This window comes from Drosophila albomicans, chromosome 3 (assembly GCF_009650485.2).
Source record: "Drosophila albomicans strain 15112-1751.03 chromosome 3, ASM965048v2, whole genome shotgun sequence".
In the NCBI taxonomy this organism is placed as follows: domain Eukaryota; kingdom Metazoa; phylum Arthropoda; class Insecta; order Diptera; family Drosophilidae; genus Drosophila; species Drosophila albomicans.
The window spans coordinates 53,477,813-53,492,078 of record NC_047629.2 but is presented as its reverse complement, the minus strand read 5'-3'; the positions used below and the strand labels follow the sequence as shown (position 1 = coordinate 53,492,078).

At 39.1% G+C, this 14,266-nt stretch overlaps 3 protein-coding genes across 3 annotated transcripts; 2 read left to right on the top strand and 1 right to left on the bottom strand.

Moving 5' to 3' along the window:
* Positions 1-2,628: 2,628 nt before the first annotated feature.
* Positions 2,629-3,246, top strand: LOC127565423 (glycerol-3-phosphate phosphatase-like). The gene is made up of 2 exons (XM_052003619.1): positions 2,629-3,002; positions 3,054-3,246. Exons 1-2 carry the CDS (start codon positions 2,737-2,739, stop codon positions 3,244-3,246), a joined length of 459 nt encoding a protein of 152 aa, XP_051859579.1. The 5' UTR covers positions 2,629-2,736.
* Positions 3,247-4,024: 778 nt separating this feature from the next.
* LOC117571729 (glycerol-3-phosphate phosphatase) lies at positions 4,025-5,950 on the top strand. The gene is made up of 2 exons (XM_034254035.2): positions 4,025-4,841; positions 5,673-5,950. Exons 1-2 carry the CDS (start codon positions 4,096-4,098, stop codon positions 5,848-5,850), a joined length of 924 nt encoding a protein of 307 aa, XP_034109926.2. The 5' UTR covers positions 4,025-4,095; the 3' UTR covers positions 5,851-5,950.
* A 4,023-nt stretch (positions 5,951-9,973) lies between these two features.
* Positions 9,974-13,450, bottom strand: LOC117570952 (FMRFamide receptor). Its single transcript, XM_034252888.2, has one exon. It carries the CDS (start codon positions 13,183-13,185, stop codon positions 11,500-11,502), a length of 1,686 nt encoding a protein of 561 aa, XP_034108779.1. The 5' UTR covers positions 13,186-13,450; the 3' UTR covers positions 9,974-11,499.
* Between the last annotated feature and the right edge of the window lie 816 nt (positions 13,451-14,266).

Genomic DNA, 14,266 nt, shown 5'->3' with positions numbered 1-14,266 from the left:
CTTGGCATGTCGTTGTGCATAATTCCATGAAGCAGTTAAATTAATGTGGTCAAATTTCGACACAAATTGCGAGCTGTTAATGTGCCATAATTTGTTGTAAATGTGCTCACATCTGAGACTAATTCCCTTACACAAGAGCAAATGTTAAATGTCACCAGTATTGACATTGCGTATACGCAGTGTAGGAGCTTGGAATGCGACGACAGCATGGAAAATGCTTCTATTTTGCATTCACCTCTTACGAAGCGCACTGATTGCGATTTAGTTGACTCAACTATGCAGGTGCTGTAGTTGCTGTTGGAATTTACATAAAGAGAGAATTTGATGCAACAAGTGGAAGGGAATTTTGGTCTGAGTATCTCAAATACTTTTCTCTTGGTACAAACATTTCAATTCCTGCAAGGATTTGCAATAAAATTGCAATTTTGCAGGCGGCCATCAGTCAAAGCGGCAAACACTCTGTGAGATTGTTTTCACTCGATATCCATTCACTTGAATTACGCAATAGACCAGAGCTAACAAGATGACGAACTGGGCAAAGGCAAAGGCAATCTCGGACTTGGGCCTTCAGGCCTCAAATAACTGAAGCTCTGGTCGAGTAGGCAGAGACAGCTGATGATGGTATCTGTGCTTGATTTATGCCTAGTCATTGGATAAATTTAAAGTTTGTTGCCAATGCCTGCTGTCGCCAGATAATGGCCACGAGTTGAGCTCAAACAGAAATCGTTTAGGTGGTGAAACTTTAATTTTAACTTGTAATTGACAGCGATTGTAATTGGCCTGCGTTGAGCTTACTTAAGTTGTGTTGCAATCCAGTAATTAGCATATAAATCAAGTAAAATTTTGCAACTTGTTCCACGAGTTTGCTCCAAGGTATTAATTAGGCTTGCTGAGCATTGCCACACGCGCCAAAGAAATTAACTTCGTCTTGTAAACTTAATAAAAAAGTTTCGGTTTTTGCCTCGTCTGGTTTCTCTTCCCAAGGCTTCCCAGGGCCTATTCTATTGACAAACTACGCTTCGTCTGTTCCCAACAAAAGCATTAAACAACAACAGCAATATTGACAAACACGCGCAAAAGCCGCATCAATAGGCTGCAAGAAAAGTTTTTCTTTTAATAATTAAATTTGTTACATTTTTTCCTTAAATGATTTTGCTTTTCTTTTCTGCAATAAGAATGCAGTTTGAAAAAGTCACGCTAGTGGAAAATTAAAGAAATTTCACTTTCAAACAAAATGAATTTGGAAATGTTTTTGTGCCGAAAACTTTGTAATTGCTTGTAGGTATTTTCACGCTGCGACTGAAGAAATATATTTAAATGATATTGATTTTTGGAGGTATTGAAAACAAGTAAAAAAATACATAATTAAATTGGTTCAATTATTAAACATTTAATTCAAAATTTCAGCTTAAATCAAACTTAAATTTGTGTAAATTTTAAAAGGACTTTCATGAAAATTTTTGCGTCTCAATTTTCGCTTTAAGCGAGCGTTGAAAAGTGTTGCGCCAATTTGCGGCAAATGGCATTTGCGAACGGTATGCAGAGAGTTTTGCGACGGAATTGCTTTCGGGCAGCTTGCTGTGGGCTCTTTGACACGGTCAAAAAGAAATCCGCTAAATTGCGGCAGATTTATGCGCATTCCCTCGCTCGAAGCCGAAGCCGAAGTGAAATAGCCGTTGGGCAAACACGTTTTAATGAATTTATGCCAAGGTGCGGCCGGACAAATGTCGGATTTTAGACATGCTTAAGTATCTGTCGCGAACATTAATGTTCTTTGCTGGCCTTGTTTCTGTTTCTGATGTTGTTGTTGTTATTGTTGGCAGCAACAACAACAAAGTCAAATGCCATTTTAATTGGCGCCACGGGTGTCGCCTCGCCTGACGCTGATGCTGACAGCCTTTGGCGCTTTGGCACTTTGGCGATTTGCACAGGACACGCCAGAAAGAGAGAGACAGAGAGAAAGAGAGGAGCGCAGAGAGTGCGCATTCAAGATTCGCCTTTCAAGTTGCCTATTTCATTGCGCTCAATTAAAAGTTGCGCTTCGATGTTTAGCCAGTCAGCCAGCCAAAGGGGAGGATGGACCGCAAGTTGGCCCTGCTTTTCAGTCAGTCGGTCTCTGGCCTGCAATGTCCAAATAACAAATGTGCAAAGTTCAGTGATTTAAAAGCGCAAACGATGTCCTTGCCGTTTCACAGGCTCCTGGGAAACCAATGTCAACGTCACGGCGACGACTAACTTTGAAATGACTTTAACACTTCTTCTTGAGCTTTGCTGTACAATGTGGCGAATTTTTGGTTTGAGTTGATGTGCTGCGGAGAAATTGCCTAATGAACTTAATTAATGATTAGCGAAAGGTCTGCAATTTTATTTATTATTTGACAGTTACAAAGGCAGTCTAGCTGCACGCAATAAAGCGTGCCTCCTAGAAGTATGCAACGAATTTTACACAAAGTTTTTGTTAGTCCTGTCACAAAGTTGCTTACTGAAAAATCATTGCATACTTTTAGGTGGCAAGTAATAATTATTTTTACTTGCAAATATTGTACGTCATCAAAGACGCTTTTTGTCGCTTGTCAATCATTTGCTACAGCTGAAGTTTGCTTTATTTAATATTGAGCTTGTGAATACTTGAATTATTGTCGAATTGACGCTTTGAGGGAAGTTGAGCTGGACTTAGGGTATACACAACATTCAATAACACAATGTATATTCTCTATAAATAACAATTCAAAATAGATGTGTGCGGCTATGACAAACATACTAGTAAAGAAGGGAGTGTGTCAATTGCTCGCCTTGAACAAGTTCAGCATACAGCAATGGCTGAAGTGCATCGATACGATTGTCTTTGATGCTGATGGCGTGCTCTGGCATCGCGAGGATGTAATCGAAGGAACTCCGGAGACATTTAATGCGCTGCGTGCAATGGGCAAACAAGTATTCATCTGCACCAATCATTCTGCCATGTCCGCTAATGGACTGTGCAACAAAGCTCAGAAACGTAAGTTGACATCTTTTCGATTATTTATTTGTACTTTACTTTAATTCTTTTTTAGCATGTACACCGACATTCACTTTGGCTACAATTGCGGCTTTCAAACTCTTCTCGTTGGCACTGGCGTCAATAATTTACAAGATGTGGCTGCTGCTCAGAAATCCAGCAAACCAATGCAGTATCAGCAGATTCCAGATTTATTTGTGCCTAAGCTTTCAGACTTGCTGAAGTTTTTGCCTTCTAGAAATGGTTAGGCGCATATGTTTGCTGCATTTACGAAATTATATACTATGGAGTTAGTGTTAATAAATGTAAAAGTCTTTGTCATTAAAAAATAACGAAATTCGAAATAACGAATAACGAACATCAAGTTTATAAGAGAATTATTACTTTTACTATTTATACTGACAAACGTAGGCGAAAAATCGCATTGTAGTCGTAAACAAAACGAATAAAAATGTTAACTACAATATTTTAAAATCTGGTCCTAAAATGTCCTAAAATGACAAATCTTCATAAAAGAAATCATTGCAAAAGTTCTGAGCACTTAATATTGAAGTTCAGCTTTGCTTACGAGTACTTTCACCTTCTCAAAGCATATAAATGTGAACAATAGCTCAATATGTTCTTTAAATTGATTGGTTTGGAATTTAAACAGTTTTAAATTAATGATGAACAAGTGAGAGAACAACAAGAACAAGACGGACATGGCTAGATCGTCTCGGCTGTTGACACTGATCAAGAATATGTATGCCTTATGAGGTCATGTCTTCTTCTGTCTGTCGTATACACTTGCTGCAGGCGTAAAGTTATGGGCATCGGGTATAAAAAGTTTAACACATAACTTTGCAAGCTATTAATAGGTAGTAGAAAATCTTAGTAAAAAAGAAAAACCTAATAGGACTATAAATTCGTTGATCAATTTTAATTTGGAATTAAACGATGGTGAGTATTTTATATCGACGTACAAATTATACTAAACAAATACTATAAATATACTGCAAAAATACTTCGACAAAATGTATGTAGGCTACAACAATGTTGTCAAATGAGTTCATTTTATAGCATTAAATATACATAGAAACCAAATTTGATACAAAGCAATGTTCAAGCAGAGTTTCACAAATCTGAGCAAGTTGCCAAAGCAACGGGTTCGTCAATGGCTGAGCACATTCGAGACCATCATCTGCGATGCTGACGGAGTGCTGTGGCACTTTAATAAGGCCATTGAAGGAGCGCCCGAGACTTTTAATCTGTTGAAAGCGAGCGGACGACGCATGTTTGTTGTGACCAACAATTCGGGCGTTGAGAGTTCGGCGCTGATAAAGAAAGCCAGAAGTTTTGGTATAGAGTTAGATGACAATCATATGTTGACATCAGCCATGGCTATAGCTCACTATTTGGGCAGCAAAAAGTTTTCAAAAAAGGCGTATATAATCGGCGAGCCGGGAATTAATCATGAACTATCCAAATTCGATATTTGCTCATTTGCGGTTCAAAATGAACAGAGTGACAAGAGTATGCTGCAGTTTGCCAAGGAAATGAAACTGGATCCGGAAGTGGGAGCAGTTATTGTTGCCAAGGATGACACCTTCAATGTGCAGACCATAATGCGAGCTTGCGCCTATTTGCTCAACAATCGAGTGCTCTTTTTAGGCACCTGTTTGGATGGTGCCTATCCCATTGGCAACAATCGGGTGCTGGTTGGTGCTGGCGCCATGATTGCGGCAATTAAAACGATAAGTGGACGCAAGCCTCTCATACTGGGAAAACCGAATCCGATGATGGTGAATGAGCTGCGCAATTGTGGTCACATTAATCCAGAAACAACGCTCATGATTGGCGATACGTAAGTGTCAGTTGAGCTCATAATTATACTAGCTATCCGTAAGGTAAATGAAGGGTTGTATTACTTGGTAGAAGTCACATCCGACCCCATAAAATATATGCGTATATCATTTATCAGTTTCTGTCTGTCTATCTGTTCGTCTGTCCGCATGTTACTTGTACACAGGTTATCAGAGAGAGAATTGTCTTCTTACAACACCTGTTTGTCACATCAAAAAAAAATCGAACATCTAGCCCAACTTTGAAGCTAAAGTTTCTGGTAACTACAGTATTTACTACTACTGCAAATTTTGTAAATGAGATAAAAATTGAAAGTTATTTAAAATATCATTTTCATGTCTTAGTTGATTTTCGTTGATAATCTGCAATTCATTTCATCTGTATATTCATTTGGTATATTTTAAAAATAATATATATACAGTCTTCGGTATATTTTAGAATCTTTTTTTGGTATATTACTTTGATATATTTTAAGAATAATACCACAATGTTTTGTTATATCGATCGACCAAATATAGTTTGCGATATATGTTAGTATTTAACGGTATATTAAATGTTTTGGTATATTTATATACCAAGTACATTATTCAGTATAGTTTAGTATTTTTGGTATATTAATTGGGTCTATATTTACATTCAAGTACATTCGAGTTTTTAGTTTTTTTTTTGTTATATTCATTTAGTATATATCTCATCGTCGAGCACATTTGACTTTGGTATATTTTAGTACTTTTTCGATATTTTAATTTCGTATATATGTATTTCACAGTCGACCACATTCGACTGTAACTTTCATACTTTTATGTATTTTATTAATGCTCTTTTTTCACAGCCTAAAGACGGACATATTGTTTGCCCATAACAGCGGATTTCAGTCCTTGTTTGTGGGTACAGGTGTCAGCACTGTCAAGGATGTGGAGGCGGCACGTTGCAGTGGCACGCAACAAGGGATGGCCATGGTGCCGGACACTTATTTGCCATCGTTGGTTCAACTACAGGAATTTGTTTAAGCCGATCTAACCGCTTTTCCAATTGTTATTGCCGCATACAGTTTCTAAATTAGCATTGCGTAAAATCAATACAGATTTTTATCAATAATTCACAATCACATATTCCCAGTTTTTGCTTGTTGTTTGCTGCCACTTTTGGCTGTCGTCTGAAGTGCTTGTGGCATCCTTGTCAAAAGTTGTGCACAAGTGCAGTCGCCATATATGTAACTCGGCACATTGTCATCGTTGCCATGTCGCCATGTGGTTTGCCTTCTGTGCTCTCTCTCTTCCATTTCCTCTTTTTTTTTTGTCGTTACACCCATGCACTTAAGGTTGAACCGAGTGCCGAGTGGCAACTGCTGTGCCTGCCAGCAACAGACGACGACGACGACTGAAATACAGCAGAAAAATAAAATAAAATGGTGACCAGTGGCTAACAGTTGACGACAGCTGCGAGCGGCATTAAAAGTATGGCCGGAAAAAATGTGTAGCATACTTTTCAGCGCCGCGTATTTTCCCCATATGCGCTTAGCGCTATTGTTATACCCGCTACCCATAGGGTAGAAGGGTATTATAACTTTGTGCCGGCAGGAAATGTATGTAACAGGTAGAAGGAGGCATCTCCGACCCTATAAAGTATATATATTCTTGATCAGCGTCAACAGCCGAGACGATATAGCCATGTCCGTCTGTCCGTCTGTGTGTCTGTCCGTCTGTCCGTCCGTCCGTATGAAACACTGGATCTCAGAGACTATAAGAGATAGAGCTATAATTTTTTTTCGACAGCATTTGTTATGTTTGCACGCAGATCAAGTTTGTTTCAAATTTTTGCCACGCCCACTTCCGCCCCCGCAAATCAAAAAAATCGAATAACAAGCGTAATTTTAAAGCTAGAGTTACGAATTTTGGTATATACAATAATTACTATAGTAGTTATGATTCCTGAAAATTTTGTTGCGATCAGAAGAAAATTGTGGAAGTTATTAAAGAAATACTTTTGTATGGGCAAAAACGCCTACTTACTATGGGTCTGAGTTGCTTTGGCCGACAATCTGGTACATTGTGCCGTCTATGGTATATTTTGAATGGTGTACTATATCGATATACCAAATATACCATTTGGTATATTTTTAGTATTTTTTTTTTTAGTATTTTCGGTATATTTTGAAAATGATACCGCAATATTTTGCCTTTATTAAAAATGGGTAGGCGGTATCTCACAGTCGAGCACACTCGACTGTAACTTTCTTACTTGTTGTGCTTATGTGCATGTGTTGAGCCTTGAGTGCGTTGAGTGTGGAATCATTTGGGAGATTTCGTTGTAGCACGCTTCTTAGCAAGCCGCACATTTGTGCACTTTGCAAAAGCTTCGCTTTTGTCGTAGTTATTTTGGGCTTTTGGAGTGCATGGATTAGCGGCTTGCACAATGCATAGAGCAAGAAAATCCTGCAGTGCAAATTCCAAGAATGAACAGACAAGAGCTGCTTAGAGCTCTTCAAATTCGCGTTGTGCTTTTTGTGGCCAATTTATGAAGACAAGATGAATTTGTAATGGATTCGGTAAGAAAAGAAAAAGTTTAAAATGAGAGAGCTACAAATTTAAGTTCATTCATTAAATATGATAAATATGAATAGGACAGCTTTATTAAGGACAGTTTTTTATATGGTCATTTAGCACTTTTCCAAAATATAAATCCAGTGGAAAAGAAAATGTTTTTTCAATGTCATTTCTTTCGTTTAAGTCTCATCTAAAAGTATATAATACTCATACACTTTCTAAGTGACAGATTCTCTGATATTGAAACATCTTCAATGTTATTATAAAGTTATTAAATAAAGTTTGAATAGGTTATAAAATTATCAAAACAGTCGCCCACATGTCTGCATCTTACTTAATGTAGTACATGTTTAGCTTGCTCAATAGGTAAACAGGAAATTTATGATGGTATACAAATTTAAAAGAAAGTGCAAGTAAACTGTTTTATACTCTATGCAGCGGATATTTAAATTGCTTATATTCTTTTTATAGATTGCGATTAAAGTAACGTGTATCAGCTAAACACATTTCCATAGAAAAAGGTAGCAAAGCTTTGCATAATGTCTGTGGGATAAAAATCTATAGCATACTTTTAAGCGCACATTTGGCTTAAGGCGTCAATTGACCTTTTATTACGCACCGCAAACATGTTAAATTTTGTATAAAGAGTTGAATTTACATAGATAAGCAGCAGCATAGGCGTAGGATAAAAGTCCCACACAATCAGATACTTCCGTGTGGCACGTGGCAGTTGTAAAATGTAGAAAAAATTCATACGAGTTTCACATACAATTTGTTTACGATTGATTTGTTAGAGTAACGCAATTTCGTTGCGAAAAATTTACATTTGCCATTTATTTGATATCCGATTGTGTGTTCTGTTTTTTGTGTAGATTGTTTCTTGTTGTTTTTTTTTAGGCATACACGCGCCACGAGGTTAGCTCTAGATATTGTGTCATTGTTTGCCCGGCATTGTTTGTATTCCGTCTATAGGCAGAACGTCAAACAAAGACAAATACTCACACTAAGGCGACACTACGTTCAAATGCGTAGTAGGCGTGGAGAAGGAGGCCTGCCGTTGTAATTGTGACCGTTCAACGCTAATTATATGAGTAGAAACTGTGACTGCCAGTCGGCAGTACTTATACTTAACTATATTGCCGTGGGATGGTTAAGATGTTGATAGGCAGATAGCAAATGGGAAGCAATGACGACGTCATACTCGAGGCGACTCCTTCTCACTTTTGGGGCGTAAAGTGGAGCCTGGGGAATTCGTACTTTATAAAGCGGAAGTTGAGTGTATGGCATCTTGGGCTGGGGCATTGTTTAAGTAGTTTATGCAAAAATGCCTTGAAGAACAAGTTTTTGGTGTGTTGAATTTGTGTTGAACTTGAACATCACGTGGCCAGAGATTAATTAAATGCGAAGTTATACAGCTTCGATATGCTTGTTACTGACAAAGGCACGCTAATTAATTAACAAACAGGCTGGTAGGGTCAACACTTTTGTCTCTCATAGAGGGAGTGGGAGAGGAGCATAAAATAAAGCCGAACTTTATGTATCATTTGTCAAAAACAGCGGCCAACACAATACGAGAGAAAACCATAAACTCATCATCATCTTTTGTCGGTGCTGGCGACCGATAATCCCTGTGGCATTAAAAACACATCAAACTGTTTAGACTCGACGACAAACAGAAAGTCATCAACACTAAAAACATAAAAAATGCGAGAGCGGCAACAAAATAACTCTACTGAGGGTTGAAGTGGATGCTGTGCAGCAGAGCAGCTCCCACTGTTGACATTATCCAAACTGATTTATAGTCTTTATCACAAAGCCAAGCGACACTCGAATGCGGCGAGCATAATAAAGTTACAACAATAGCAAACACACACAACACACAACGTCAGACATTTTGTCGCTGTAGCAAATTTTCATAGCATACTTTTGGGAGTGCCGCATAAACGTGCCAGATTGCTTGGCGCTTCCCCTAATTGTATCCCCCGTCTCACTTTGTATGCATAAATTTTGCAATTTTAATTAGTTGTGCATCTATTTGGATCTCTCGTTTTCGTTTTCGCCCTCAGCTCACGTGTCACTCGCGTAATTCAATTGAGAGCGCTTAAAGCGTGACCAAAGGATGTGCTTGGATTATGCTCAAGAAATTTCCACATTACTTACAATTTTCGCAGGGTGTTTGGCAGTCGTTCAGTGCATAACTTTTAGACTGTAGACTGTCTTATGATTATTATTAAAATGCCTTTGTTGGTGACATAAACTCCGAGCTCTTACCACGTGCTTAGCATAGGCAAATGCGTAAAGCTTCTCTAAGCGCCTGACGTCCAGCTTTGCTGCTTGGCTTCTTCGTCATCGTCAACATCAGGTGCTGAGCTTGGACCCAGTTGAGCAGTTATTTTGCTGGCCACGCCCATTGTGGGTACTGCGCTTGTAAATTGAATTGTAAGTGGCCATTAGAATGTGCTCGTTACCATTTTCAATCTGTCTGCCACAGTAAACTTTAACTATAACGACCTGTCTCGAGAGAGCTATTCAAATGTGAATAATTTATCGCCATGAATTAAATGCAGTTTTCGGTTTCAATTGCGCAATTTTTAAATGTATGTTTTTATTGAATCTCTCGAGCAAATATATTTAACTTGAGTGTTTTCGATTAAAACTAAACTAAAGCTAATTTAAATGTAATTCGAATTTCATTATTTTTGTATGTGTTTTTTATGCCATTTATGCTTTGCATTAGCTAATGTAATTATCAATATATATTGTATATTAGTTATTTACAAATTAGTTTCGTTTATAGAGTAGCAACGTTGTTGTTGGGAGGTAAAGTTTAAATAAATTCAATTTCTGAACACCTGAAAATGTCTTTTACCATAGAAAAGCGTATGTGTGTGTGTGTGTGTGTGTGTGTGTAAACATGTTAAATTGAGCTACTTGTGTTGATGAGTTGAGTTCTTTGGGGCAAAACGAGCCATTTAATCGAATTTATGGTCCTTCTTTTGTTAAGTGAACTTTGGGTTTAACTTTTCAACTTTTTCCTGACAACTTGACATATTTGTAGCGTCGCATCCAAAGTCCAATCGACAAAAAATATGAACTGCTATCGATAACAAAAAAAAGAATATAAAACTTTTTTTTCTCTCTAATTTAAGGTCAGCCAATCGGCAAAGAAAGAAAGGTCGGATGATGAACAGAAGATGAAAAGAAACGAAAATCATTTATCAAGTTTTGGTTGAAAAATGCAGTGCAGAAAGTATATTTAATTAAAAGCGAAAACTTGACGCTAATAAATAAAAGTTTTTCGCCTCGAAACATTGCTGGGTCAGCCGCATTCCGGACTTGCCCCTTTTTTTTATATATGTATTTTGTATTTTGCTTTGCTATTATCTATGGCGTACGAAAAAGTTGTACAGCTTAATTTAGTGCAAAATTGTAACAAATTCAATTGATTGAGTAACAGACAGAAGAAGCTCGCAAATAATCAAAAAGGGTTTTGTGTTATTTTTGTTTTGCAATCAACTAAAAAAAGTACAGCAAAGTCTTGTCAAACACACGACTAGAAAGTTTTCGAAAGGAATTTGTTAGACAAATTGGCAATTAATTAAACACAATCTGTAATGTTGACCGAAGAGTTTCCTTTGTGTTTCTATGATGTTATTTTTATCACATATATCTAGGACGTACTTGTTAAATCTTGCACACTTAATAGTAAAAGTTGAGAGAGACTTTCTCTAGCTCTAGTTTCCATATATATGTAGTATGTATCAGTCTAGCAAATCGACTAAAGCTAACTGCTCAACCTGGACTTATGGAAGTCAGTCTTTCATTTAGAAAACTGCTAGCTGGATGATAAAATAGCGTAAACAATTGATTGATAATTTGATAATCGATTGAGTGTGTTGTCAAGAGTTTGCTGTCCTTTTTTTGTGATAGAAAGTTAGAGGAAGAGAGAGAGAGAAGAGAGATAGTAACACTTAACGCTTATCACAAAGTAACGCGACGCTTGGCGCGCTCAGTTAATCATATAGTATATTGTAATTTAAGTAAGTTTATAACATATTTTTGTTGTTTGTATATATTTTCCGTATTTACAGATTATATATATATGACTAGAGTTTAGAACCCAGACGACACATGGCCCAACTTCTTGCCATCCACAGTCCAATCCAAGCCGAGCGCTGTATTATTGTTGGTTGTCGAATTCGTGGTGGAGACGGAACGCTGAAGTTCACGCGGTCCCGGATAGTAGACAACGGGACCCGGCGAGGGAGCGCGATTCCGTTTGATCTTCACCAGACCCGGCGATCCGGACACCTGAGTGAGTCGCACGCTGTTCATCGAGCTGTTGTTCGCCCCGCCTAGTCCGCCACCGCCGCCCCCCGTGGTCACCAGGTAGGTGGTTGTGGTGCTGCGTTGGGTGCCGTGACGTGAGAAGCGGCCGGACGATCGATGGTTGATCGTGCCATCGCCGTTGTTCGATATGGAGCTCTCGTAGTGTATAAGATCCGGTTGGTCACGACTCAGGCGTCGCTTGAAAAAAATGAGTAAAAAAATGCGCTTGAACTTCTCCCCGAAGATGATGTAGATCAAAAAGTTGACGCTGCTGTTGATCGTGATCAGCAGATTCGAGAGTTTCGTCAAAGGCGGATCGATCGTGTCGTAGAATGCCTCCGAGATGTTCAACACCAGTGGCATAAAGTTCAGCATGAAGAACACAACCACGACACACAACAGCATCGTGGCCAAGCCGATCTCTCGCTTCTCCGATCGCGACAAACGCTGACGCTCGCGATTCGCATGCTTCACCTGTCGATAGATCAAGCAATTCAAGATCGCCAGCGTGAGGAACGGGATGATATAGTTGACGATCAGATAGCACCAATGGATGTAGATGTTGATGTAGGCGGGATTGCGACGCAATGGCGATGGACGCACACAGTGCAGCACTTGCGTCGTGTTCGGTGGCGTATACGTAACGGTGAGCACTTCCCAGAAGCGCGGCATGTTGTACGCCAACGCAAAGCAGACGCACACAATAAAATAGATCTTGGCACGTCCATAAGTGCACAGAGCACGTGCCCGCAACGGATGACAGACAGCCACATAGCGTTCGAGTGTCACGGTGAATGTCATGTAAATGCTCGCAGTCTGCGCAATCATGCCGATGGGAAACATGGCAGGTGAGATGAACGGATACACGTAGTTGTAGTAGCCAAAGAGATACCCTGTGTAGGGATATATCGAAGGTATGCCAAAGAGCAGCATTGAACTAATGATCAGCATCGTGTCACAGCGAGCTAAACCCGTGAGCAAATAATTGATGCTGCTGCGCATTTGAGGACGCGACAGAATAATCATTGATATCACATTGCCCAGCAGTCCAAGCACGCAAACAATGTTGAGTATAACTCCGCATACCCAGAACTCAATGCGGGTTTCCTGCAGATGGGGTCTGTACTCCTCTTCACAGGTTCGCGTCCAATTCGGTTCGGGCATCTCATCGTACATGGGAAACAGATCCGCATGGCTGCCATTCACGTTGCTGTAAGTGTTGTGCATATTCTCATAGTTGCTGTTGTGTGTCGTCGTGTAGTTGAACAGCAGCAGTTGCTGCCCCGCATCGTAGAGCAGCGGCATAAGTGTGCTGCCCGTGGTGTCGGCCAATTCGTAGCGCATCGCCTGCTCCTCCTCCTGACTCTGACCCGTGACGCTGGCCAGAAACTGATCGGTGTTGATCGGCGCCGCATCGTATTCGGCGGATGCTGGCGGTGGCATAATGCCGGGTCCATCAGCTGCCTGCATTGGAAACTCTACGACTAGCTGGCCTGTGAGTGCTCTGGACTGTGCAGCATTTAAGCATTTAGTTTGCCACAACTGCGAGTTGTAGTAACATAAATTGTGTCGTTATAGTTGGGGGTCACACCTGTGCCACGTTCGTGGATGTATCCTTCGTCCTGTGGGCGCAGTGACTTTGACTTTTTCCTAAACGCTTTTTGCCAGCCCGTTTTTCCTTCCTTCCTTCTGGCACTCACTTAATAGTGTTGCCTCTATTGTTGTTGTTGTTGTTGTTGTTCTTGCCTTTGCTGACACTTTAAGCTGCAAAAGAGGAAATGAAAAATGGAAGGTCTTTAGTTACACGACGTTGCCATTGTTGTTGTTTAGTTGTTGGGGTCTGCTGACCAACTTAGCGCTCAATTCGTATAGAACATAAAAAGTTTTTGGCCGCAAAGTTGCTTATTTGTTGCAGCAATTGAAGCAGAAACTAAGCGTGTCGAAGGTTTTTAGCAACCAGTCGACTATTAGTTATTTTGCTCCCCACTAAAATGCGACACGTAACACAGCAAAATTTAACACATACTTATGATTCAATTTTTCAACTTTCAATGTTGAGCAATAATTGCAAAGCTCTTTCGAAGAGCTTGAGTAATTAATCAGCAACTGTGGTTTTGTTGCCACGTGCAGTGTTAGTTTATATGAATGTATGGAATTTGTATTTATTTCTTTAAAAATAAATAATGCGGTATGTTGAATACTTTTAAATTAACACAAATTAAGTTAATTGTAGCGTGAAATAAAGAAAGTTTGACTTTAAAAATTAACATGGAAGTAAGAAGTAAGAAAGCTTTAGTCGAGCGTGCTCGACTCTGCGATACTCACTACTCAAATTGAATAAAAACAAAATAGTGTGGCATTAATTTAAGAATATACCAAATTAATATACCTTAAAAATACTAAAAACTGTTTTAGGTATAATGATATAGCTCTACATTTTAAATATACCATATACCAGATTGTCAGCTGAAGCAACTATGACTCCTAGTGTGTAGGCGCTTATTTCCATACAAAATTATTTCCGAAATAACTTCGACAATTTTTATCTAAT